This window comes from Geotrypetes seraphini, chromosome 1 (assembly GCF_902459505.1).
Source record: "Geotrypetes seraphini chromosome 1, aGeoSer1.1, whole genome shotgun sequence".
NCBI lineage: Eukaryota > Metazoa > Chordata > Amphibia > Gymnophiona > Dermophiidae > Geotrypetes > Geotrypetes seraphini.
In genome coordinates this window covers 493014453-493040561 of record NC_047084.1, presented here as the reverse complement: position 1 = coordinate 493040561, position 26109 = coordinate 493014453, and the positions used below count along the sequence as shown (strand labels likewise).

At 43.4% G+C, this 26109-nt stretch overlaps 1 protein-coding gene across 9 annotated transcripts in view; it reads left to right on the top strand.

Moving 5' to 3' along the window:
• PRUNE2 (prune homolog 2 with BCH domain) overlaps positions 1 to 26109 on the top strand; it is a 447750-nt gene that overhangs the window by 323902 nt on the left and 97739 nt on the right. For all 9 annotated transcript variants that reach the window (XM_033927022.1, XM_033927014.1, XM_033927006.1 and 6 more), the window contains one exon: positions 8588 to 8667. In XM_033927022.1, coding sequence (XP_033782913.1) covers positions 8588 to 8667 — 80 coding nt within the window. The remainder of the gene's footprint in view (positions 1 to 8587; positions 8668 to 26109) is intronic.

Below are 26109 nucleotides of genomic sequence, written 5' to 3'. Positions count from 1 at the left end.
ACACATGGATGGTGGGGAAGGGCAGAGAGAGGGAGGAAATAATGTGCATGGATAGATGGGAAGGGAAGACATGGAAACATGGATAGATCTGAGGAGGAAGCAGAAAAATGGAAGAAAGTTGAATATTAAAAGTTAATGCAAAAGATGGATGTAGAATAGAAGGTAGAGAGAAAACAACAAATGGATAAGAAGACCTTGGAAACAGAGTTAAGAGCACAAACAGAAGGAAGTGCCACCAGAGACTGGAAAAAATGAGTAAAAAAATAAAATCACCAGACAACAAAGGTAGGAAAAGTGATTTTATTTTCAGTTTAGTGATTGAAATGTGTCAGTTTTCAGAATTTACATCTGCTATCTATATTTTGCATTGTTCAGGAAGAAATGTATTTCTGTTTCTCTACATGCAGAGTCTGGCATCTTAGGGTTTTGTTTGTATATATTAGAACTTTTAGTTTGTGGTCCTATATTTACGTGGAGGGGCAAAATAAAAAAAACGTCTAAGTCCCCTTTTGGCCTAAGTCCCTAAACGTTCAACCCAGAAGCAGGGAAAGTGTCCATAATCAAAACATACTTCAATGTTTTGATTATGGCCTTCCTCTGCCTAAACGCCTAATCTCCACTACGTCTAAAAGTACCCCCACAGCACATCTACACTTTTTAACCATAATGAAAAAAAACCACAAAACGTCCAACAGAAGGGCTTTTAGGCGAAGGAGGAGCCAGTCCTTCGCCTAAAAGCTGGATTCTGTAACCGGTGTCTGTCAAAAACAACACCGGTTACAGAATCCTCCCCCCCCCCCAACAACGATCCAGGCAGGAGGGTGCCCAAGCCCTCCTGCAATGTCAAACCGTGACCCCCCCCCTCCCGATGATATTGGGGCAAGAGGGAGTCCAAGCCCTCTTGCCCCGTTGAAGCCGCGACCCCCCGATAACATCGGGGCAAGAGGGAGTCCAAGCCCTCTTGCCCCAGGCACCCGCGGCACCCCGACTCATTCGGGTCAGGAGGGAGCCCAAGCCCTCCTGGCCCAGGTGAGCCTCCCACCCCCACTACAGTACGGGCAGGAGGGATCCCAGGCCCTCCTGCCCTCGACGCACCCCCATCCCCCCCAACATCCGCCCCCCCCAAGAACCCCCGATCGGCCCCCAGTCGACCCGCAACCCTCCCGGCCAACCCCACGACCCCCCACCCCACCCCACCCCCCTTCCCCGTACCTATTTTAGGTTGGCCGGACAGACGGGTGCCAAACCCGTCCGTCCGGCATGCAGCTCAACGAAGAATGGGGCTGGATTGGCCCAGGGGCACCAAAGCCCCGCCTCCTGGTGGGCCCATGTGCCTAAGGCCCCGCCCACAGGAGGGGCCTAAGGCTCCTGGGCCTATTCTGATTGGCCTAGGCGCCTTAGGCCCCACCAGTAGGTGGGGCTTTGGTACCGCTGGACCAATCCGACCCCATTCTTCGGTGGCCTGCATGCCGGACGGACGGGTTTGGCACCCGTCTGTCCGGCCAACGACGAAAAGGTACGGGGAAGGGGGATGGGGTGGGGGGGTCAGGGGGTCGTCTGGGGGGGTCGTGGGTCGGCTGGGGGGGCCCGATCGGGGGTTCTGGGAGGGGCGGACATTGGGGGGGAGGGGGGTTCATCGAGGGCAGGAGGGCCTGGGATCCGTCCTGCCCGTAATGTAGTGGGGGGTGGAGCTAGGAGGGTCGCCTGGGCCAGGAGGGCTTGGACTCCCTCCTGGCCCGAACGTGTCGGGGTGTAGGGGGGGAGTGATCCATCGCAGCAGGAGAGATGCCTCATCTCCCCTACCGCGATGCCATCACTCCTCTACCGGAACTGCCGCGGGTCGCGGCAGTTCAGGTAGAGGAGTGATGGCATTGCGGTAGGGGAGATGAGGCATCTCTCCTGCCGCGATGGTTAGGTTGCCGGGCCGCTGAACTGATGGCGCCAGCGGCATCAGCTCAGCGTCCTGTTTTTCGGCACTTGCTTCAATATCCTTCACCCATCTCAATCGGTATTCAGGAAAAATCACAGCACAACGGCGCGAGTAACTACAGAAAAAAATTACTAAGCAAAGGTCACAGCACAATCATAATCCAATTTGGCCTAACCTAAGCAGTACATTTGACCTAGAAGGCTTCAATCAAATGTCTAAGATCTTCAGCAATTTTGGATTCAGCGGCCCAGTCCTTTCCTGGTTCCAAGACTTCCTAATCACTTGACACTATTCGATACATAAGGATGAGGAACTTTCTGATAGCTGGAACCCTCAAAATGAGGTCCCACAAGGATCCTCATTCTCACCATCAGTGTTCAACCTCCTAATACAATCCTTGGGAGCTGACCTAGATCTCACACAAATAAAATGTTTCACCTATGCGGAAGACATAGTGATCATTCTACCTGTAATGGATGCATTAATTAATACCCTCACTGCTGTCAAAAAATGTGTCCACATCATAGTAAACTGGACCTCAACCCATTGCCTCAAAATAAATAAGAACAAAACCAAATTCCTATGGCTAGGACCTGCGACTGACCCACACTACACTCCAAAGACCTCAATAGACGACACAGATTTCCCATTAGAATTACAATCCCAAATCTTAGGAGTAGAAATTTATAACCATCTATTCATGAAGAGCCACGTACAATCATTAATAAAATATCCCTCCTTCTGATTTCGGGGGTGGGTGACAGCAGGTGTTAGGCAGGAGAGAGTGAGCATCGCTTCTGTTGATTTCAGGGGTGTGTGACGGTAGGTTTTAGGCAGGAGGAAGTGGGCATCACTCATGCTGATTTTAGGGATGGGTGATGGCAGGAAGGAGTGAGCATTCCTCCTGCTGATTTCAAGGGTGGATTTCTGGGGGGGGGGGGTCCTCTGCTGTAACTGGCTCAACTGATCGTGACAGGGGTATTTCCCCAATAAGCTGAGCCGGCAGGACTCCCCAAAGCCACAATTTCAGGGAGTCCTGCCAGCTCAGCTGATCGAGGATCCCTCTGCTGCAATCAGCTGATGGCAAGGGATTCATTGCCTAAATTTGCGATCAGGCAAGAGCAATTCTCTAACCGGTGCTGGTTGACATGGGCACCGGTTAGAGAATGGGGGTGGAGGGTGGGAGGGGGTAAGGCATCTGTCCTTTCAGGTAGACATGATTCTGCTTAGCATGCTGGTACACAATTCTCAGTCGTTTCTTAGGCGGCCGCCAAGACCGGCATCCTATACAGAATCAGGCCCTAAGAGGCATCTTGTCAAAGAAGAGCAACCAAAATGATAAAGGGATGGAACTCCTCTTGAATGAGGAAAGGTTAAAGAGCTTAGGGCTCTTCAGCTTTGAAAAGAGAGGGCTGAGGGGGTATATGATTAAGGTTTACAAAATCCTGAGTGATGCAGAATGGGTAAAAGTGAATTAATTTTTTTATTCTTTCAAAAATTACAAAGAAGGAGACAATCAATGAAGTTACATTGAACTACCTTTAAAACAAATAAGAGGAAATATTTTTTCACTCAAAGAATAGGAACGCTCTAGAACTCGTTACCAGAGGATGTGATAAAAGCAGTAAGTGTTTCTGGGTTGAAAATAGGTTCGGATAAGTTCTTGGAGGAAAGTCCATAATATGCTATTAAGATAGACATGGAGAATGTCACTGCTTGTCCTGGGATTGGTAGCATAGAGTGTTACAATTATTTGTAGGTTTACCAGACGTCCGGATTTTCCCGGACAGCTTTTCAAAACCCGGCACTTTGTCTTCTCTGCCTGACGTGATTTGCAGACAAGAGCGGGCAGCGGGGAGCAACGGACAAGATCAAGCGGCTAGGGCAGGACTGGGGGTGGGATTAGGGCAGGGATGGACGGAACTAGGTTTCTGCCAGATACTTGTGACCTGGATTTGCCACTGTTTGAAACAGGATACTGGGCTAGATGGACCATTGGTCTAACCCAGTATTCTTATGTTATGTCCTCTGTAGAGCTTACAATTATTCAGGACAAATAAGAAAATTAGGACATTGATTTTATTCTGGAAAATGGTTAAAATCAGCATGTCGATGACAGGGAGATTAACCTGTAAAGATAAAAAGCAGCCTGAAAAAGGAGGGCCTTTGGGCTAGATTTGTGCTGGATGATAGTTACTTTACATCCTCTTTCAAGCTATCAGGTAAGCAAGCTTGTTGTATCGACTCATTTACAACTGACAATATCAGGGCACCACTGCCTGACTCCGTTTTTTAATGTAATGGGTTAGGATGTTTTTATTTTTTATACAGATTTTTAACATTGTGATTGATTTGTCATAATTATTCTATTTGTCTGTCTTCTCTAGTTTAAGATAGGTTTGGAGGAAACGTCCATAGTCTGTTATTGAGAAAGACAAGGGGGAAGCCACTGCTTGCCCTGGATCGGTAGCATGGAATATTGCTACTCCTTGGATTTTGGCCCGGTACTAGGGACCCGAATTGGCCACTATGAGAACAGGCTATTGGGCTTGATGGACCATTGGTCTGACCCAGTAAGGCTATTCTTATGATCTACCTTCTCTGTGCTATCTAATTTATGGAGTTCCTTTCCATTTTCAGTTTTATTTACATTCCTTTATCTGTAAACCGCTTAGATCAGTCAATGCCAGGGTGGTATATCAAATTCATAATATATATAAGCTACAATTGCATACCTTTCATACAAGTCAACAATTTACTGAGTTTTACCCTATTCAGTTAATGAAGCTCTTCCAAAGTCCTATTCCCTATGTCTTACTTTCATCAAACTAACTCCTCTCACAAGTTTTATGAATTTCTTCAAGTAATGAACCAACTTTTATCCCAACAAAAATCCTTCCATTCTTCCCAACAAACCTCCTCAGTTTTATGATAGCAAACTCATTACTATTTAAGTAGCCAATCCAAACTGTGTTTGCTGTCTCCATGTCCTTTAAACTTACAACCCAAAGAATATCAAATATTTTAAATCATAGCCTCGAAAAATTTGCAAAATCTTTACAAGTCAATTCATATATCACATTGATCTGAAATCTTGGAGGGGAGCATTTTAGACAGGTCTTTTAAACAATTTCACTCATCTCCAGTTTCACTGAAATGTTTTTATTTTCTTCTATTATAAAAGCAGTTATATAAATTGAGTAGTCTCCCAACAATGCATTGGGCTAGCCCAAGGGTATCTGACACCATAGCGAACATTCTGTCATCTACTTCTCCCTCCCCCAATGTTCAGAATCTCCCCTTCCCTTTTCTTCCTGTTCCCTACCTTATCCTCCAGGTGTTCAGCATCTTCCTTACCTCCCTGCTTCCAATTTATCCAGTATCCCTTTCCTACTTCTTCTTCCTGAGGGTCCAGCATCTTTCTACTATTCCCTTCCCCACCCACTGAGGTATCCATATATTTCCTTTCTTCCTTCCTAGGGTTACCAGATGTCTGTGAAAACCAAGACATGGCTTCTTTTAGAGGACTGTCCGGGCTAACAGACAGACTTTCCAAAACCCAGTATTTGTCCGGTTTTTAGAAAGCCCCGTTGAGCTCCGGCCTGGAGGTCCTCTGAGAATCTGTGCATGTTCCAGGCCCTCCAGACACAGCTGGAACTTGCCAGAAGAAGAAAGGAAGTTTGTGGGGGTGGGGCTTAGGGCAGAATGGGGCGGGACTGGAGGCAGAACTGGGCATGGCTGGAGGCAGAACAGGGTATGGCTGGAGGGAGAACAGGGTCAGATCATGTGCCTAGGGTTTCCCAGAGAAAAATATGGTAACCCTACTCCTTCCCTTCCCCTGCAGGTATTCAGTGGTTTCCCTTGCCTTCCCTAACTACTCCAGGAAAGGACTGACATGGCAATGAATGTGTCTAAAGAAGACTCATCACAGCTGGCATGGTGTTTTAACATAAGAATTGCCACTGCTGGGTCAGACCAGTGGTCCATCACGCCCAGCAGTCCGCTCCTGTGATGGTCCCCAGGTCAAAGACCAGAGCCCTAATTGAGATCAACAGGAACTTGTCCAACCTTGTCTTGAATCCCTGGAGGGTGTTTTCCCCTATAACAACCTCTGGAAGAGTGTTCCAGTTTGTATGGAATCTATCCCATTTTAACTTTACAGAGTGCCCTCTCGGTCTTCCTACCTTGGAGAGGGTAAACAACCTGTCTTTATCTACTAAGTCTATTCCCTTCAGTATCTTGAATGTTTCGATCATGTCCCCTCTCAGTTTCCTCTTTTCAAGGGAGAAGAGGCCCAGTTTCTCTAATCTCTCGCTGTACGGCAACTCCTCCAGCCCCTTAACCACTTAGTTGCTCTTCTCTGGACCCTTTCAAGTAGTAGCATCTGGTTATGCTCAAGGCCTGCTGGGTCCTGCCTTTTCTGAGAAAGGGAGTTCAGAGGGGATGGGGGCCTGTTAAGCCTTGAGTACATGCAGATGCTCAAAACCCCAAGCCAGTTGCAATAAGTCTTCTGTAGACACACTGATTGCCAGGCCATTGCCCCCTCCCTTCCCCAAATTGTTTGCCCTAGGTAAGTGCTTCTCAGCCTAGTCCTCAGGACACACACAGCCAGTAAGAGTTTTGGGATATTTAAAATGAATATACAGTAAAATCTTGGATTGCAAGTAACTTGGTTTGCAAGTGTTTTGCAAGACAAGCAAAACATTTGATTAAATTTTAATTTGATATACAAGCAATGTCTTGCAATACAAGTACGTACAGTATACACACATCACAACTGAGCCAATGGTTCTTCTCTCTCTGACACTGCAAGAGTGTAGTGTCTTTTCTAAACGAGCAAAGCCTTGCAATATGAATACATACAGTATACACGCGTCACATCATCACAACTGAGACAATGGTTCTTCTCTCGCTGACGCTGCAGGAGTGTATGAGCGAGGTCTTGCAATACAAGTACGTATAGTATTTTGTATTAAAGTTTTTGGGTTGTGGAATGAATCGTCTGAGTTTCCATTTCTTCCTATGGGGAAATTCACTTTGATATACGAATGATTTGGATTACCAGCATGCTTCTGGAACGAATTATGCTCACAAATCAAGGTTTTACTGTACATGAAATTGATTTGTATACCAAGGACACATTGCATGCAAATCTATCCAATGCATATTCATTATGGATATCCTGAAAACATGACTAACTGGGCATGCTCCAAGGGCTGAGTTGAAAAGCACTGCCCTAGATGGATGCTTACTCTTATTTAGTGGCTGCTCTGGTTCTGGCATTGCATCCTATGCTGCTTGTGGTAGGATTATTGCAATTAGTGCATAAGCATATTCAAGTCCTCATGAATCCAGGAGGCAGGTTTCCTGTGTTATCTAACCCAAATAGTTTTATCCAGGGCCTAGCTATTAAGAAGACTACCCATCCCCTCATTGCAACACTATCAAAACCTCCAGTCCCTTTCCACCCAAAATTTAAAAGGCTGATATATGAAAAGTGGAAAAAAGAAACTGGGATCAATCCAATTAGAAGAATAAAATGCGTAGTCAACAAAAGTAGAATTTTAAAAACAGTTCAGTTTATAGAGATGAGACTGTGTCACCTATGAGAAATATACAACTCTTGGATAGTTTGCAAGGTACTGTAGGAAATGCATTTTTTATTTTCTTTTTATGGCATTGTTTTGAGAACAGAGTCTAGCTCTTTGAGATTTGTATTTCATTTTTTTTGCCTACTTGTTTTTCTTTCAAACTTATGATCCCTTATTCTGTGTGTATGACTAAGGTAAAAGATTCTGTTAGCGTGGAAAGATCTATCGCAATCATGCTTGTTCTCTTGTCCTAGTAGTAGATGGGTGGTTGTTCTTGGGCAGTGATTCCCAAACTGAGTATTGTAGAAACCTATTCTCTTCAGGGATTCTGCATTCCCAGTCACTCTTGCCCAAGCTGGCTCTGATGACAAAATGACTGCTGGGATATCCTAATGGAGTCTCGGCAGCCATTTTGAGATTGTAGCCAATATGGGTAGGAGCAGTGCAGATTGTTCCTGCTCTTGCTGGCTCTAATCTCAAAATGTCTTCTGGGACCTCCAAAGGTGGAGCCAGTATGGGCAGAAGTCTGCACAAGCCTCGAACAAATATGATTTTAATGTGTTTGAAACTTGTGCAGGTTTTAATGTGTTTGAAGCTTGTGCAGATAAGACAGAGCTTACAGGAATTGGGCAGGGACGGCGACAAAACTTACAGGGACGAGGCGGAGAAATTGAGTTCCTGCGGGAACGGGGAAAATATTTGTCTCCATGTCACTCTCTTCTTGGAGTCTCTCGAGCCCTGCTTTAGTTGATAGTGGTTTCCTCAGCAGCATTTTTGATTTGTTTGCCCACCTGCCCACAGCCTCTCTCCACCTGTCATGTCAGTGTTATGGGTAGACAGAGAGATGGAAAAAGTGAAAGCACAAGAGCTATTTCTGTTCATAAAACACTCTAAAATGCATCAGGATGTCCAACAAACTCTCTAATAAGTAGCACAATGAAACACTCTTTCCTTGGTATTGGGTTTGTATGCATAGTTTCCTGAAACAGAGCTGCTATATGAAAGATCTCATTTGCTGTCCCTTGTGTGCAACTATCACTCTTTTTATTTTGCCTTTTCTATTTAGATCAGTATCAGAGGATGTGGGAATGGACATCCCCCTTGATGAGGGAATGCTGAGCCCCGATGGTGCAGAGCTCAGGCCAGGTAAGAGAAATACATATTATGGTTTTGCCCTCTTCCACTTGAATGCTCTGCTGAAGGGTCTAAATTATGCAGCGGGAAGTCTGTCTTCTGTGATAATAAGTCTTCATTCGACTGCTAGGAAATGGGTGTTAAATGTTCTTTATTTAGTCTGTGTCACGGTTAACTTGATGAATGAGAATAATTGTGCAGCCTGCCACATTTTTATCTCCTGTGTCTCAGCAACATGAAGCTGCTCATGCATCTCTGTCTTGCAATTAGGAGGAAGTTTATTTTTTTTTCCATATTGCTGTCAGAAAGCTGATTCACAGCTAAATATGACTGTGGAGTGGATATTATTTACTAAAGACAGTCTTCTGGATAAATGGCTCAGCTGCAGCTATACCTGGGTATTCAATAACACTATCTGAGTAGTGCCACTGAATATCCTTACAGAGCACCTTGGAACTCTGGATGGTGTGTGAGCAGTGCATGGACAGAGCAAGAGGTTACCCAATGAATAGCAATATTCAAACTGCTATCCAGGTAAATATCTGCTCAGAAATATGGCTACTGGAGAGGTATCCAGATGGCGGTTTGAATTGAAAGTGCAGATAACAGTGGCACTCCCCACTCTGCAGTGGATATTCACAGAAAGGGGGTGTTGAATCCTTAAATAATTTAAATGCCATAGCCAGCACTTAAAACAAACACTGAACATGGAGTTTAAATATTGACCAGTAAGATTTTTTTTTCCTCTCATAGTTATGGAATGGTGCATAGCAAATCAAATCCTAGATTTGTCAGAAAAAAAGAATCTTCTATAGTCTATAAAAATGTTACAATATTTTCTTAAGTTCATCAGACAAAAAAAATCACAAAGAGATTTTTTTCATTTTAACATTTAAATTTAAATTTTTTTATAAAATACAAGCAAAAAATATGAAAGTTTTTTTTGCTTTTTATTATTGAACTTGTATGTACTGTCCAATATTTATGAATGTTGTTATGCAAACCATATAGGATATATATGGTATATAAATTTATAAATAAATAAAATATATACACACAAAAAAATAAATGAAGAGCATCAAAGTGGAGAGAAATTTAGAAATTAAGGGCCTCTTTATCAAATTAGTGCAGGCTGGCGTGGTAAATAGGACTTTAAAGGGCTTTGGTGAATTTGTCGCATGACACTCGCTACCATGGCTTGATAAAATAGCCCTAAAAAGGGGATGTCAGTATTTAAATTGAATTATCTGCTGATATGATACATTAGACTATAGGCAAAAAAAAAAAATATATATATGTATATATATATATCATAAGTGAAATATGGAAGCAAGGAGAAGAGACTTGGAATGTGGAAATATGCAAATCTTCTTAATATAATATTGTAATGAATGTCCATTCTTATGATCCATAAATTTCAGTGTAAAGCTGCAAACTATACAAATAGACAAAATATTGTTGATAAAGAGGGACATTTTTGAAAAAAAAATCTATCCCCCTCTTTTACTAAGGTGCGCTAACCAATTAACGCGCGCTAATCGATTTAGCGCATGCTAAACGCTAACGCATCCATAGACTAACATGCATGCGTTAGCGTTTAGCCTGCGCTAAATCAATTAGTGCATGCTAATCGGTTAGCGGCAGCGCACCTTAGTAAAAGAAGACCTATGTCCAACTTGGATGTTTCCAGCTGTTCAGAGTTGGAGTTACCAAAATGGTCATTTTCGAATGGTAATTGAATATCCAAATATAAATTTTTTTTTTTTTAATCGTCTACTTAGATGTCTTGGCCACCGGGACATCTAAGCTGCCAGAACGTCTAACTTTATAACCCATTTTCAATGAGAAAAACATCCAGGTTGAAAACATCCTAATTCTGACCATTTTTACAGAAATGTATCAAGGGATACAATCGTATAAAATAATGATAATATGATTCAAAACGTATTGTAAATTAGATTTAGTAGAAGGGACTCATTCATCCATACCACATAGAAAAAGATCGATAAACGGACATAACACAATTTTATGTGAAACAAATCATAAATTCAGAAAAAATGGAGAAAAACAAACCTCAATTGCAAGCAGCCGGGACTACACAAGTACCCTAAGCCGCTTGCATCATCACAGGTTTGTGAAAAAACTCCGTACAATTATATTTCACTTTCAATCATTCATGTGCAATATTTTCATTCATGTGTAACAAGCCTTATATTCTTAGTGTTCCGTTGATCTTCAAATATCAAAAAAGTGAATGAGAGCCCAATCTATCTAAAATATAAAAGGAGGCAACAACTCCAATTCAGGCTTTAAATAGGGTCTGACAGCATGGAACCCGAAGTACTAATGTCAGATATAGAAGGGAATGGAATCACTTATCTCCAAATATTCTCAATTGAAATCTTCTTATCCAAAAATCTGACTTCTTCTCCCGACAGAAAAGTCTTTCCGTTTCGCCAAACTGGCTACTTCAGGGGATCCATTAATGTCCAATCTTCTCCACGCTTTTGTAAGACACCAATGATAGGGCGGACACCTCTCAAGATGGCTCCGGGACTGCGAGACGCGCCCAGCTCGTTCAAAAAGATGAAGGAGCTGGGCGTCGTGACATCATCACAGCACGTGATGCGTAAATTGCTAAGCACCAGTTAAAATCGGAGGGGATAGAAAATAATAAGAGAGTCTAAATATGCATTTATAATATAGTATCCCAAAAAAGTCAATTCAAAAGAATGATTGCCACTCATGGGCAGTATTCAGCCCATGAGGATCAATTGTTTGCAAGCGGTGGATCCACTGTTGCTCTTTCTGCCATAGCAATCTTTTAATATCTCCTCTCCTCAAAGATGGAATTAATTTTTCAATCACCCAGCATTTTAGATTTTCAAATTTATGTTCAAACTGAACACAATGAGTGATCATAGGAGCTGTCATCTTACGTGTATTTAGACAGCTTTTGTGCGAGATGTTTGGCCTATATACAATAGGTCACAAGGACATTGAATTGCATAAACAATGTTAACAGATTGACACGTAGAACTATGTCTTAAAACATAGTTCTTATCTTCACTGGGGTTGACAAAGTTGGAGATTGTGGCCATTACTTTACAGTTAGAACAGTGTCCACATGAACTATGTCCCAATGTACTTTCCCTTTCATTATAATCAAATCTGACATAACCAGTCACTCAAGTTTTTATTTCTTGATTGAGGAAAGATAAACTTTCTATTTTCAAAACAAGGAAGATGTTTTTAATACTTCTTAATAACTTGTTGAGACATTTGAGTTTGCTTAACTATGCATGGAATGACCTCTATTTCATCCTGGGGTCTTCTATAGTCCAAGAGAGATTCTCTAGGGTTATTAAATGCTCGTTTTTTTGCTTTTTTGACTATCGAATATGGATAATTTCTAGATAATAATTTTTGTTCTAAAATCTTGGCTTCATGAACGAAGCTTTCTTTAGTATTGCAAATCTGTCAATATCTCAAAAATTGAGCAAAAGGAATACTGGTTTTAAGATGAACTGGATGCATACTGTCAAATCTCAGTAATGTATTTCTGTCCGTACACTTCCGATAGATAGTAGTTTCTAGACTATTTCCTTTCCATCGGACTAAAACATCCAAAAAGCTTATTTCACTCATGTTGTAAGACATAGTGAATTTTAATAGAATGATGACACTGATTTATTAATTTATCAAAATCTTGGAGTTGTTGCAATGTACCTGTCCATATCAAAAATATATCATCTACGAAGCGCCACCACTTTAATGTGTATTGAAATTCTGGTAGTGTATAGATGAAAGTCTCTTCGAACCATGACATATAAAGGTTAGCTATTGTGGGTGCAAAAGAAGCACCAATCGCGATGCCGGAGAGTTGTTTAAAAAAATCTCCGTTAAAGATGAAATAATTATTTTTTAGAGCAATCGCACTCAATTCGTTTAAAAAATGTACTGAAATACTATCTAAGTCTAATTGAGAATTCCATAAACTTTCCAGAACTTGGAGGGCCTCTTCTTGGGGGATATTTGTATAGAGGGAGCAGACATCGAATGTTACCAAAATGCAATCTTTGGGGATATCAGATTCAAGGTCATTAAGTTTTTGCAAAAATTGTGTAGTGTCTTGAATATAAGACTTAATATTTTTCAAAAAAGGTTGCAATTTTTTATCTATGTATTTGCTTGTTCGTTCCAGAAGGGATTCTCGTGCTGATACTATTGGACGTCCTGGGGGTTGATGAAGATTCTTGTGAATTTTAGGCAAAAGATAAAATATCGGTATCTTGAAATGTTGGGGGGGTCAGAAAGCCCTGTTTCATTGCCTCAGAGCCAATTTGAGCAATTTGTTCAAAAATTTCCAGAGAGGGATCATAACTCAATTTCAAATAGGTTTCTACATTTGAAAGTTGAGAATTAGCTTCAGTTATATATAAATCTTTGCCCCAAACAACCACAGCTCCACCCTTATCGGCTCGTCTAATAACAATCGTAGAATCATTACTTAAATATTGCAAAGCAGTTCTTTCAGAAAATGAAAGATTATTCAGATGTCTATGATTTCTGGAAACATCTTCAATATGTTGTAATTCTTGAATCATAAGATTTTTAAAGGCTTGCACTATAGGATTCAGGGGGCCCGGGGGATTCCATGTAGATCCAAGTTGGACACAAGATTTATCAGATCCAGAGCTCGGATGTTCATGGGAAAAATAAGCATAAATTAAGTTTCCGTAAAAATTTTTCTAAATCAATACGAGCTTGAAATGTATTATGAAATACCGTAGGTACAAAGGTCAGGCCCTTCGATAATACAGCTGTTTCTTCTACTGTCAACATTTTGGTCGAAATATTAATCACTATGGATTCCGTCTCTTCTGGGATCGAGTTCGAGATCGTCCCCAATGTATTCCTCTGCCTCGAGTGCCCCTGCCACCGCGAGGTTGCCCTATAGGTTGTGTGCTTTGACCTTGATCCCAATCCGGATCTTCTGATGTGGATGTACCCTCACTATTCATATTTTCTGAAGAATCTCCTGATGTTGTAAATCTAACACTTTTAGTTCTATAATTCACATTCATCCATTTGTACACTTATCCAGTTTGATAATCTTTTTCATCTCTGAAATTTTTAAAGTTTGTTTGTTCTTACTTCTCTACGTAATCTATCCATTTTACTATTAGACTCGATAGTATGGGGCCAGCATAGTAATGGACTGGCCACATGGACATCCCAACAGAGCAATGGGACACCTTGGAGGGCACTGCTGTGAACTTCACATAAAGTGTGCCAGCTGTATATCTCACCATAACCCTCTGATAATTTAGGGTGAGCCCCCCAAAACCTACTATACCCTCCTATGTACCACTCTAATAACACTTACTACAGCTGCAGGTGGCACCTATATGGCAGTATAGTAAGGTTCAGGTGGTCTCACACATTCTATCATAAATGTAGTGGTTAGAGTGGCTTATGGGCCTGGTTCCTCCTCTCTATTGTTCATTAGCCCACCCACCAGGCTATTTAAGACTCCTGTGTGCAGCTATACTAGGCTTCCCCATACCAGATAGTGCTGTTTTAGAGACGGGTACAAACCTTTTTGTTCTCATTTGTGTGTGGTGGAAGAGGGTCAATGAGTACTGGGGGAGTTTGGGGGTGTCTTACCTTGATGCATGCAGTAGTGATCTGGTCAGTCTGAGCACCTTTGTCTGGGCACCTTTTTCTGGTTCCAAACATATAAGTTCCGTCCAGGATATCTTGCAAAATGTTTGATCATTACATTAGTGACTTCTATTCCGCCTGTACCTTGCAGTTCTAGACGGATTACAAAAGAGCTGACTGGATATTTCCAGGAACGTTACAATTTTGTTGGTTACGCATTGGGTAAAAATAGCTGGATAATACCAGGAATGTTACAATTATTACTGCAAGATGTCCATGTCTAACCCACCCTTGAGTCCACCCAAAGCCCACCCATAACACGCCTCCACCATGCCGATCTCATGCTCTGGACTTACAGAGACTGATGTTTTTGATTATTGACACTTGGGTGTCCTGGCGATTAGGATGTCCAAGTGCTGATTTAAGATGCTTTTTGGACATCTGTTTTTTGATTATAAGCCTGAAAGTGGCCTTTTTACTAACCTGCAATAAGTGCTTACCGCAGGGCATCTCATTTTAGTTTTGTGTTCATGGAAAAAAAAAAAGAAAAACATTTTTAGCACTAGGTGCATGATTGGAGGTGGAGAGTATGCAAGCATAGTGTTAATCGGTTAGCGCAGCTGCATTTGCCATACACTAACCGATTAGAATATAGTCAATGCGGGGGCCCTTACCACCAAGTAAATGGGTGTCAGTAAGGGCTCCAATGCTCAGTCAAGGTCTGGATCCAAGATGGCTTCTGGATCATTTAACTGAGCGTACGTCTCTGTGTGTTTGCTCTGATACTTGCCTTTTTTTGGTGATTCCTCTTACAAGTGCCTGGAAATGCCGAAGAGGAGAGGAAAGAGTGTTGCTGGAGCCTCGTGGCGCTCCAGTACAGCCGCCTTTGGTAATATTGAGGAACTAATGAGGTGCATGCAAATCGTCGGCGACTCTCCCGCTAGAGGTGCTCCAAAGAAGCGGCACAGAGATGATCTCTCAGGGCTTAGAAACAACATTAAGTCCCGATGTGAGAGCCCCCCCCCCCCCAACATTCTCAAGCCTCAAGCTCCACGTGAGCGGAGGAGCTACCGGAAGTCGGTGTGCAATCTCCCCTGGAGGCTAAGGAGAATAGCGAGGTAAGCATGGATTCAAGCCCTCAGTTATTACAAGGGGGCTTGAATATGGACGAGGATATAACAACAACTGGGACTTGTTCTGTCCAGGAGAATGAACGAGAAGGAGTAGTGCCAGTGAGTGAGCAATCTACTTCTAATTTAAATTTGCAATGTCCTATCATTGGAAAACCCCAAGAAGTTACATTGGATGCTTTGTGGGATCTAGTAGCCAATCTGGTAAAAACTGTTAATCCTCAGTTCTCAGAGACTGATGGAAAAATAAAAGAACAAGATAAAGAAATTAATCAACTGAAACATGAGATTGGTGACTAAATCTTCTTTAGAGAATATTAAACAAGAATTAAAATATTCAAGACAAATACAAGAGACACTAATGAAAGACAACACTAATCTAAGAAGAAAATTAGAGACACTTGAAAATTTCTCACGGCACAATAACCCCTAGGCCTAGGGAAATGTTAAAATGATATTTGATGGAAATATTGGAAGTTCCTGAGGCTTCTTTGCCTCCATTCACCCAAGTTTACTACTTGCCGAGTAAAATACAGAACCAGCAACAGGAAAAAAAATCAAGAATCAATTAACATTTCATCCCTATTGGAGGTATCCGATAAGGAAGTAGCTACTCTTGCAACATTGCTAGTGACTGTAGCTCTTACGCCTGATAAAAACTGGCTCCCGAGACTTTTCTTTAAAAATAAACAAAAGGAATTTCTGAGTCTTAAAATACAAATGTTTACGGACTTGGCACTAGATACACAAAGACGAGAATTTCTTCAGTTAAAGCCTGGTGCAATTGCTTTAGGGGTGACTTTCTACCTACGTCACCCTTGCAAATGTATAATATATTATAATTCGCAAAAATATATTTTCTTCAAGCCATTCCAACTGACAGCATTCCTATCGTTATTGCGACTGGACAAGGAAAAGTATCAGGACTATGCCTTTAACTCAGTTAAATGACCTTAGTTCTTTGAATGTTATTTTCTTTTTATGTCCGCTTGATTTACATTTTGAATCTTATGAGTATTTGAGGACTTGAGCTAATTTAAGCAATAACTTATGTTTCCTATTCTCCATTTTCTTATTTCTTTTCAGGTTTTATAATGCATTCTGTACAAGTTTAATCTTGGTATGTAATTTGAAAATTTATAAATTACTACTACTATTTATTATTTCTATAGCACTGAAAGATGAACACAGCGCTGTACATTCTAACACAGAAAGTAAGGGCTCCAATGCTAATGGCTACACACTAATTGGAAATAGGGGGAAATAGGAAATGCGGCCATTTTGCAGTCGTGCTAAAAGTGACTTTCAGTGTGCAGGAAAGCCCTACGCTACTGATACTACAGGCCACTTTTTAGCACAGCTTAGTAAAAGAGCCCCAAAATATGGTCTCTGAGAAAAAGTATTTAAAAGAAAAACTACCTACATGGCTATTAAACTTATTTATAAATGATCTGGAAATTGGAACGACACTAGTGCAGATGACACTAAACTGTTCAAAGTTATTAAAACGCATGCGGATTGTGAAAAATTGCAGGCAGACCTTAGGAAGTTGGAAGACTGGGCGTCCAAGTGGCAGATGAAATTTAATGTGGACAAATAGAAAGTGATGCACATTGGGAAGAATATGCCGAATCACAGTACAATGAAACCTTCCGCCCAATGTGTGGTGGCGGCCAAAAAAAGCAAACAGGATGCTAAGAATTATTTTAAAAGGGATGGTTAACAAGACTATGAATGTTATAATGCCCTTGTATCGCTCCATGGTGCGACCTCATCTGGAGTATTGCGTTCAATTCTGGTCTCCTTATCTCAAGAAAGATATAGTGGCACTAGAAAAGGTTCAAAGAAGAGCGACCAAGATGATAAAGGGGATGGAACTCCTGTCGTATGAGGAAAGACTAAAATGGTTAGGGCTCTTCAGCCTGGAAAAGAGACGGCTGAGGGGAGATATGACAGAAGTCTTTAAAATCCTGAGTGGAGTAGAACGGGTACAAGTGGATCGATTTTTCACTCTGTCGAAAATTACAACGACTAGGGGACACTTGATGAAACTGCAGGGAAATACTTTTAAAACCAATAGGAGGAAATATTTTTTCATTCAGAGAATAGTTAAGCTCTGGGATGCATTGCCAGAGGTTGTGGTAAGAGTGGATAGCGGAGGAAAAGTCTATAGTCTGTTATTGAGAAAGACATGGGTGAAGCCACTGCTTGTCCTGGGAATGTTGCTACTCTGTGGGTTTTGGCCAGGTACTAGTGACCTGGATTGGCCACCGTGAGAACGAGTTACTGGTCTTGATGGATCATTGGTCTGACCCATTAAGGCTATTCTTATGTTCTTATTATTATTCTAGTAAACTTTTTTATGGAACTGTCAGGCATGCACAATGCGTAACAGACCCTGCTTCTTGGAGGTTACAAACTTGTAAGACAGACAGACTGACAAGCAAAACTTACAAAAACATAGGGTGGAGGTTTAAGTTAAAACAATGGAGACAATAAACATACGTAAAATACCAAATTTAAGCTAAACATCCCAACAGTGAATAAGAATGTTAACTGCTCGCAGTATTGCAGTTCAAGATTTTCATGTTCTCATGTACGTGTGAGCTAAGATTTTCTCTGCAGACAACATAGGAAAAGTTCATCATGTACCTTGAAATGTTGCAGTGCTGTGTTTCATCTAGGCAGGATCTCAACATGTTTTACAATTGTTGTATTCATGTTTTGGACATTTGAAACTGGCATTTAGATATCCATATTGCATGGACGTCCAAATCCCAATTTTGTAAAGCCAGGATAGGGAGGTCTAAAACTGCTGTACATCCATATAGCAAAGGGACATGGTCTAGTCCCTGTTCAGGCATTAAAACTTTCCAAATTAGATTGTAAGCTCTTCTGAGCAGGGACCGTCTATAAATGTCACAATGTACAGTGCTGCGTATGCCTTTCAGTGCTATATAAGTGATAAGTAGTAGTAGTGTGTTTGGGCAGGACCAGGGAGGGACCATAATATGGACATTCAACTCTAATTTCAGAAAAGAAAGGGATGTCTTTGTTTAGACCTAGTACTTGGAATGTCCAGGTTATAGAAGAATGTTCCTGTTGAGCAGTTCTCCACTGGAAGGAGTAAGGGAAGTCACACTAAGAACATAAGAATTTGCCGCTGCTAGGTCAGACCAGTGGTCCATCATGCCCAGCAGTCCGCTCCTGCGGTGGCCCCCAGGTCAAGACCAGTGCCCTGAGACCAGCCCTACCTGCCTACGTTTTGGTTCAATAGGAACCCGTCCAACATTGTCTTAAATCCCTGGAAGGTGTTTTCCCCTATAACAGCCTCCGGAAGAGTGTTCCAGTTTTCCACCACTCTCTGGGTGAAGAAGAATCTATCCCCTTTCAACTTTAGAGAGTGCCCTCTTGTTCTCCCTACCTTGGAGAGAGTGAACAACCTGTCTTTACTAAGTCTATTCCCTTCAGTATCTTGAATGTTTCGATCATGTCCCCTCTCGGTCTCCTCTTTTCAAGAGAGGAGAGGCCCAGTTTCTCTAATCTCTCACTGTACAGCAACTCCTCCAGCCCCTTTGCCATTTTAGTTGCTCTTCTCTGGACCCTTTCGAGTAGTACCGTGTCCTTCTTCATGTACGGTGACCAGTGCTGGACGCAGTACTCCAGGTGAGAGCGCACCATGGCCCAGTACAGCAGCATGACAACCCTCTCCGATCTGTTTGTGATCCCCTTCTTAATCATTCCCAGCATTCTGTTTGCCCTTTTCGCCGCCGCCGCACATTGCACGGACGGCTTCATCGTCTTGTTGATCAGTACTCCCAAGTATCTTTCCTGGGGGTCTCTCCAAGTACCGCCCCGGACATCCTGTATTCGTGCATAAGATTTTTGTTACCGACATGCATCACTTTACACTTATCCACGCTGAACCTCATCTGCCACGTTGCAACCCTTTTCTTGAGCGTGTTTATGTCACATTGCAGATGTTCGCAATCCTCCTGCATCTTCATTACTCTGAATAACATCGTATCACCCGCAAATTTAATCACTCGTTGTACCAATTTCCAGATCGTTCATGAATATGTTGAAGAGCACAGGTTCAAGCACCGAACACTGCGGCACTCCACTGGTGACGCTTTTCCAGTCCGAGTATTGTCCATTTACTCTCACTCTCTGTTTCCTATCTGCCAGCCAATTTTTAATCCATGTGAGTATTTCACCCTCGATTCCATTACTCGCAATTTTTCAAAGTAGTCATTCATGCGGAATCTTGTCGAAAGCCTTCTAAAAATCCAGATATACAGTGTCGACTGGGTCACCCTTGTCTATCCATCTGTTTACTCCCTCGAAGAAGTGTAGCAAGTTCGTCAAGCAAGATCTTCCTCTGATGAAGCCATGCTGGCTGGTCCTCATCAGATCGTGTCTGCCAAGGTGCTCAATGATGCGGTCATTTATCAGCACCTCTACCATCTTTCCCGGTACCGAGGTCAGACTTACCAGTTTGTAGTTTTCCGGATCACCACTCAAACCTTTCTTGAAGATAGGCGTAACATTTGCCACCTTCCAGTCTTCTGGAACTCTTCCTGATTTGATCGACAGATTGGCTATCAGTTGAAGCAGTTCAGCTATAGTCCCTTTCAGTTCCTTTATTATCCTCGGATGGATGCCATTCGGTCCTGGGGATTTATCATTTTTAAGCCTATCAATCTGTTGGCATACCTCTTCTAGACTGACCGTCAACTCTGTCAGTTTCCCATCCATGCAGGGCTCACAAAGAGCTGCAGTGGAATATGAACTACAGTGGAGCCTTGGTTTACGAGCATAATTCGTTCCAGAAGCATGCTCGTAAACCAAATTACTCGTATATCAAAGCGAGTTTCCCCATAGGAAATAAGGGAAACTTGCTTGATTGGTTCTACCACCTCCCCCTCCCCTCACAGCTGCTCCACCCCACCCTACCACATCACCAAAAGACCCTCCCACCCCCGAGGCCACTGGTGCGCTTCAACATCCTCCCTCACCTGCGAACTGGCATCGCACCCCGCTCGCAAACGCCGCCCCTCCGTGAACCGGCATCGCCTTCCTCGCATACGCCTGTCCACCCAAACTGAAGCCTTACCCCCATCTGGCACCGGCACGCAGCACCAACCCACAAGAAGTGCCGGTGCCAGTGCCCGAAGATCCTGCTTCTTGCTGGACTGGGCCTTGAGCATCTGCACTTGCTCAAGGCCTGGCTCCCACCTCTCTCTGAGACTCTCATAGAGAACGAGAGCCAGAATGCCTTGCGCATGTGCAGATGCTCAAGGCCCAGTCCGGCAAGCAGCACGATCTTCGGGCACTGGTACTCCTATGGGTTGGTGCTGCGTGCCGGTGCCAGATAGGGGTAAGGCTTCAGTTTGGGCAGGTGGGCATTCGCGAGGGGGGGGCGATGCCGGTTAGCCGGGGGGGGGGGCATTCGCAGGCAGGTTCGCAGGTGGGGGGGACTTGCAAATCGAGTCAACGCTCGGTTCACGAGTTACGATTTGCGAAAATGTTTTGCTCGTCTTGCAAAACATTACATTAAATTACATTACATTAGTGACTCTACCTTGCAGTTCTAGGCGGATTACAACAGAAGAAAACTGGACATTTCCAGGAAAAATTACACACTAGGGGCTGGTTACATAGTAGAGAATGACACGAGGGAAAAATCTGTCCCCGTCACTGCACCGTCCCCGGCCCACCATCCTCTGCACCGCCCCGTCACCGCCGTTCCCTTCACCGCCCCGTCACCGTCACCACCATCCCTTTCACCACCCCGTCACCGCCACTGCCATCCCATTCACCGCCCCGTCACCGTCCCCGCAGCATCCATATAAGCCTCAGTACTGCAAAACACCATGAAGACAGAAGAGAATCCTGCCACCACTACTACTACTACTGCACTGAGAATCTGTTTCAGTGCATCTGCCCTGTAGTAAAAACAGAACATAAAATAAATCAATTGACTTGTCCTCCCTTGCAATGACGTGTCCCCCATGTTCACCTATAGCTCGAATCAGGTCAATTGTGCACACTAAAAATGCAGGTGGATCTGGAACGTGAGCGCAGGCAGGCAGTGATACAAAAACAGCAGACACTCGACCGATTGCAGTGTTCCGCCATCTCCCTCCCTCCATCTCACCTTAGATGTAGAGTATGCCGGCTTTCTTTTTCGCCCAGCCGCACGTGCGGGTGTTCATTTGTTCAATATTCTCCTCTGATGCAACCGGAAACAGGAAGTTGTAAGAGAGGAGAAGATTGATCAACTCGAGCAGCCGCGCAAGCGCGGCTTTTTGAACACGTGCGGCTGGGCGAAAAAGAAAGCCGGCATACTCTACATCAGTGTTTTTCAATCTTTTTACACCCGTAAACCAGCAGAAATAAAATAATTATTTTGTGGACCGGCAAACTACTAGGACTAAAATTTTAAAACCCTGTTTCCGCCCCATCTCCGCAAGCTCGGTCACCTCAGTAACTATAGAAAAATAGACAAATATAGTGCAAAATATAGACAGCAGATATAACTTCTCAAAACTGACACATTTTGATCACTAAATTGAAAATAAAATCATTTTTCCTACCTTTGCTGTCTGGTGATTGATTTCATGAGTCTTTGGTTGCGTTTCTTTCTGTCTGTGTATCCTTTCTTTCATTTCTTTCTTTCTGCACTCAGGCCCAAGAATTGTCCCTTTCTATTCCTTCCCTCTTTCCTTCCTATGTCCTTAGTGCCCCCGGTGCCTCCTTCCCATGTCTTTAGTGCCTCCAATGCCTCCTTCCCATGTCCTTAGTGCCCCTTCCTGTCTTTAGTGCCCCCAGTGCCTCCTCCCCATGTCTTTAGTGCCCCAGTGCCTCCTTCCCATGTCCTTAGTGCCCCTTCCTGTCTTTAGTGCACCCAGTGCCTCCTTCCCATGTCCTTAGTGCCCCTTCCTGTCTTTAGTGCCCCCAGTGCCTCCTTCCCATGTCCTTAGTGCCCCTTCCTGTCTTTAGTGCCCCCAGTGCCTCCTTCCCATGTCTTTAGTGCCCCTAGTGCCTCCTTCCTATGTCCCTCTCACTGCCTTCTACACTTTGTTCCACCCCCACCCCCAAATCCTGCCTGCCTACCTTTCTCCCTCCCTAGCCAAAGTCAGCCTGCTGCCTCCCTGCCGCTCAAAAAAAAAAAGCCTCCTTCCTTTTCCCCTGCTCTTACCGCCATGCTCATGCTTGCAGTTACTAAAGCCGACAGGAAGTCTTTCCGACTTAATTCTGAAGTCGGAGAGGACGTTCTGGGCCAGCCAGGCAGCGATTGGCTGGCCCAGAACGCATTCTCCGACGTCAGAATTGACGTCGGAAAGACTTCCTGTCGGCTTTAGTAGCTGCAGCATGGTGATAAGAGCAGGAGAAAAGGAGAGGCTTTTTTTTTTTCTTCGCACGGACCGGCAGAAATTCAACTGGCAGTTGCTCCAGTTCAAAGGTGAGGTGGAGGGAGGGAGATGGCGGGGACCGCGCGATCTTGATTGCCTCACTGCGGGGACAAGTCCATTCACCGCTCCACGGGGCGGTGAATGGCCTTGTCCCCGTCCCGCAGAGGCCACTATTTTTTCTTCCCCATTTCGGCGGGCTACCCGCGGCTAAACGCGGCTAGCCGCGGGTAACCCGCCACCGTGTCATTCTCTATTACATAGTTGGGTCTTAGAGGAGAGGTTACAAGATGGGTAGCGAGCAGAGGAGAAATTACAATATGAGTAGAAATCAGGAGACAACTGGCCATTTATAGAATTATTACAATTTAGGGGCTGGTTTCGTAGTTGAAACTTTGTGGAGAAAATGCAAGAAGAGTGTCAATTTGAGGGGGAGTTATTTTGAGGGCAGGGGAAGGACATGGGGAGAGTCGAGGTTTGACTGTACTGTCCTCTGTTTTTCTGCCCTAGTTCTCTGCTAGTTTTCCACCTATTAGGCGACCCCTTCACATGTATGTTATGTGGCCATTTTATAACATGGATGTTCCTCTGCTGCCACAAAAACATCCATCTTCCCTGTTTTGCACTTTTCATAGTTCGACCATTTCAGTTTGTAAAATGGACATTCATGCTGGATATAGCCAGCACGTGGCCATTCATTTCTTGCGTATTTTAGAACCGGTTATACTAAAATACATGATAAATAGATATCCACATGTGATGTACTACTTGTATAACATGACCATTTATTTTTTTAATCAAAAGGGGACATCTATTAATTGGCAGTCCCGCCCCCAATCCCGCACCAGCCCCACCTAAATCCTGCCCTAGCCCTGCCCCAATCCCGCCCCCAATTTCTTCCATTCATTTTTCATGTACACATAATATCTTATTAATTCATAATGGTAACCATAAAATTTTAAAAAAACTACAAAGCTCACTATATGCAGAAAAATTTTTTTATTATCATTTATATTGGGGGGGCTTCAAAGATGTCAAGGCAGAGGACTTTAAAATATGCAATGTCACCTCAGTAACTATAGAAAAATAGACAAATATAGTGCAAAATATAGACAGCAGATATAAATTCTCAAAACTGACACATTTTGATCACTTAGTTGAAAATAAAATCATTTTTTTCTACCTTTACTGTCTGGTGATTTCATGAGTCTCTGATTGCGTTTCCTTCTGACTGTGTATCCTTTCTTTCATTTCTTTCTTTCTGCGCTCAGGCCCAACAATTGTCCTTTTCTGTTCCCTCCCTCCTTCTTTCCCATGTCTTTAATGTCATCAGTGCCTCCTTCCCTTGTCTTTAATGCCCCCAGTGCCTCCTTCCTATGTCCTTAGTGCCCCCTGTGCCACCTTCCCATGTCCTTAGTGCCCCCAGTGCCTCCTTCCATGACCCCCTCACTGCCTTCCAGACTTTGTCCCACCTCCGAAGCCAGCCTGCCTGCCTATCTACCTCCCTCCCTCCCTGCCGCACCAAAACCAGCCAGCTTGTCTGCCTACCTCCTTCCCTCCCTGCCACTGGAAAAAAAAAAAGCCTCCCTCCTTCCTTTCCCCTGGTCCGCCGCCGCTGCTGTCTTACCTCCCTGCTACTGCTGCTGCTGCTAATCACTGACAAGAAGTCTTCTTTCCAATGTCAATTCTGATGTCGGAGAGGACATTCTGGGCCAGCCAGGCAGCGATTGGCTGGCCCAGAACGTCCTCTCCGACATCAGAATTGACGTCGGAAAGAAGACTTCTTGTTGGCGATTAGCAACAGTAGCAGGGAGGTAAGGCAGCAGCGGACCGGGGGAAAGGAAGGCTTTTGTGAGGGTTATTCTTTTGCGCAGCAGGGAGGAACAGGAAGCGATCGCCTCTCCCGTTGTCCCCATGCACAGCTTCAGGATGCTGTCCCTGAAAACAGGACATTTCGGCGTCCTGAAGCTGTGTGTGGGGACAACGGGACAGGGGTCTGAAAACTGGACGATCCCATTCAAAATGGGATGTTTGGTCACCTTATACTTGTATGACCTTATCCTGAATTGGACATCCTTTCTAAAATCTGCCTCAATATGTTTAATTTTTTTGTAACTTCTGAGTGTAGGAGACATTTGTTCATTTATGTGACAAAAATGTAATGCTTTGATTGCCCAGAATAGTAAAGGTGTCTTAGGACACCTGTCTTAGGGGTCAGCCTCAGAAACTCTCAAAGCTCATAATTCAGCATCCTCACCATGACACCACTGATAACAAACTCGTCTCCCAAGTGCTGCAGATAGGTCACATTTTGAGGATTCCTACAGAATGTGGTCTGAAAACAAATTCTGCTTACAGCACCTGGAACGTGCCCTTCCTTTGCTATTTTATGCTGCCTCATCAGATATGATTGCTATTTGCCATGGTGACTAAACATCAAAAACCTTCCTTCAGCTTTGTGCACTTTGTCTTTCCTACAGTGTGTGCCTTCTGAGCAAAGCAGTACTTCTGTATCTCTAGGAGCCAACTAATAAATCTCTGACTCAACAAAACTGATTCTTCAACTAATTTTGCTGCCTTTCGCTTGCAATGACCCCCCCCCCAAAAAAAAAAAAAAAAAAAAAAAAAAAACTACACTGTTTGTCAGGAAAACCTAGTATGGAAGGACGGGCTAAATAATTGAGCAAATAAATAAATATATCAGAAATAATTTGGATAGCTCCATAGCTAATCTAATCAGTTGGAGAACCTGGGGTAGGGGAAGTACCAGTAACTGTTTCAGTCCAGCTTCACATATGGAGTACTTAAGACTGTGTTTGCTTGACAGACTGTGGAAAGCAACATAAATTACTGCAGCAGTTACTGAGAGAAAAGAGCTGGGTTTTTTTCAGTTAGGAAAAAGAAAATAGTCCAAGCAGGATTCAGGTATTGCATGGGTGTACCAAAGCTTATATATGCTGCAGGCCTTGACTACATATGTTCTAGTCCAGGGGTAGGCAATTCCGGTCCTCCAGAGCCAGGTCAGGTTTTCAGGCTATCCACAATAAATATGCATGAGATAGATTTGCATCTCAAGGAGGCAGTATATGCAAATCCATCTCATACATATTCATTGGGGATATCTTGAAAAACTGACCTGGCTCCGGTTCTCGAGGTCTGGAATTGCCTACCCCTGTTCTAGTCTTATCTCACAAAAACACAGGGGCTGGACCTCTAACTTGGCTACATCAAGGCAACACAAT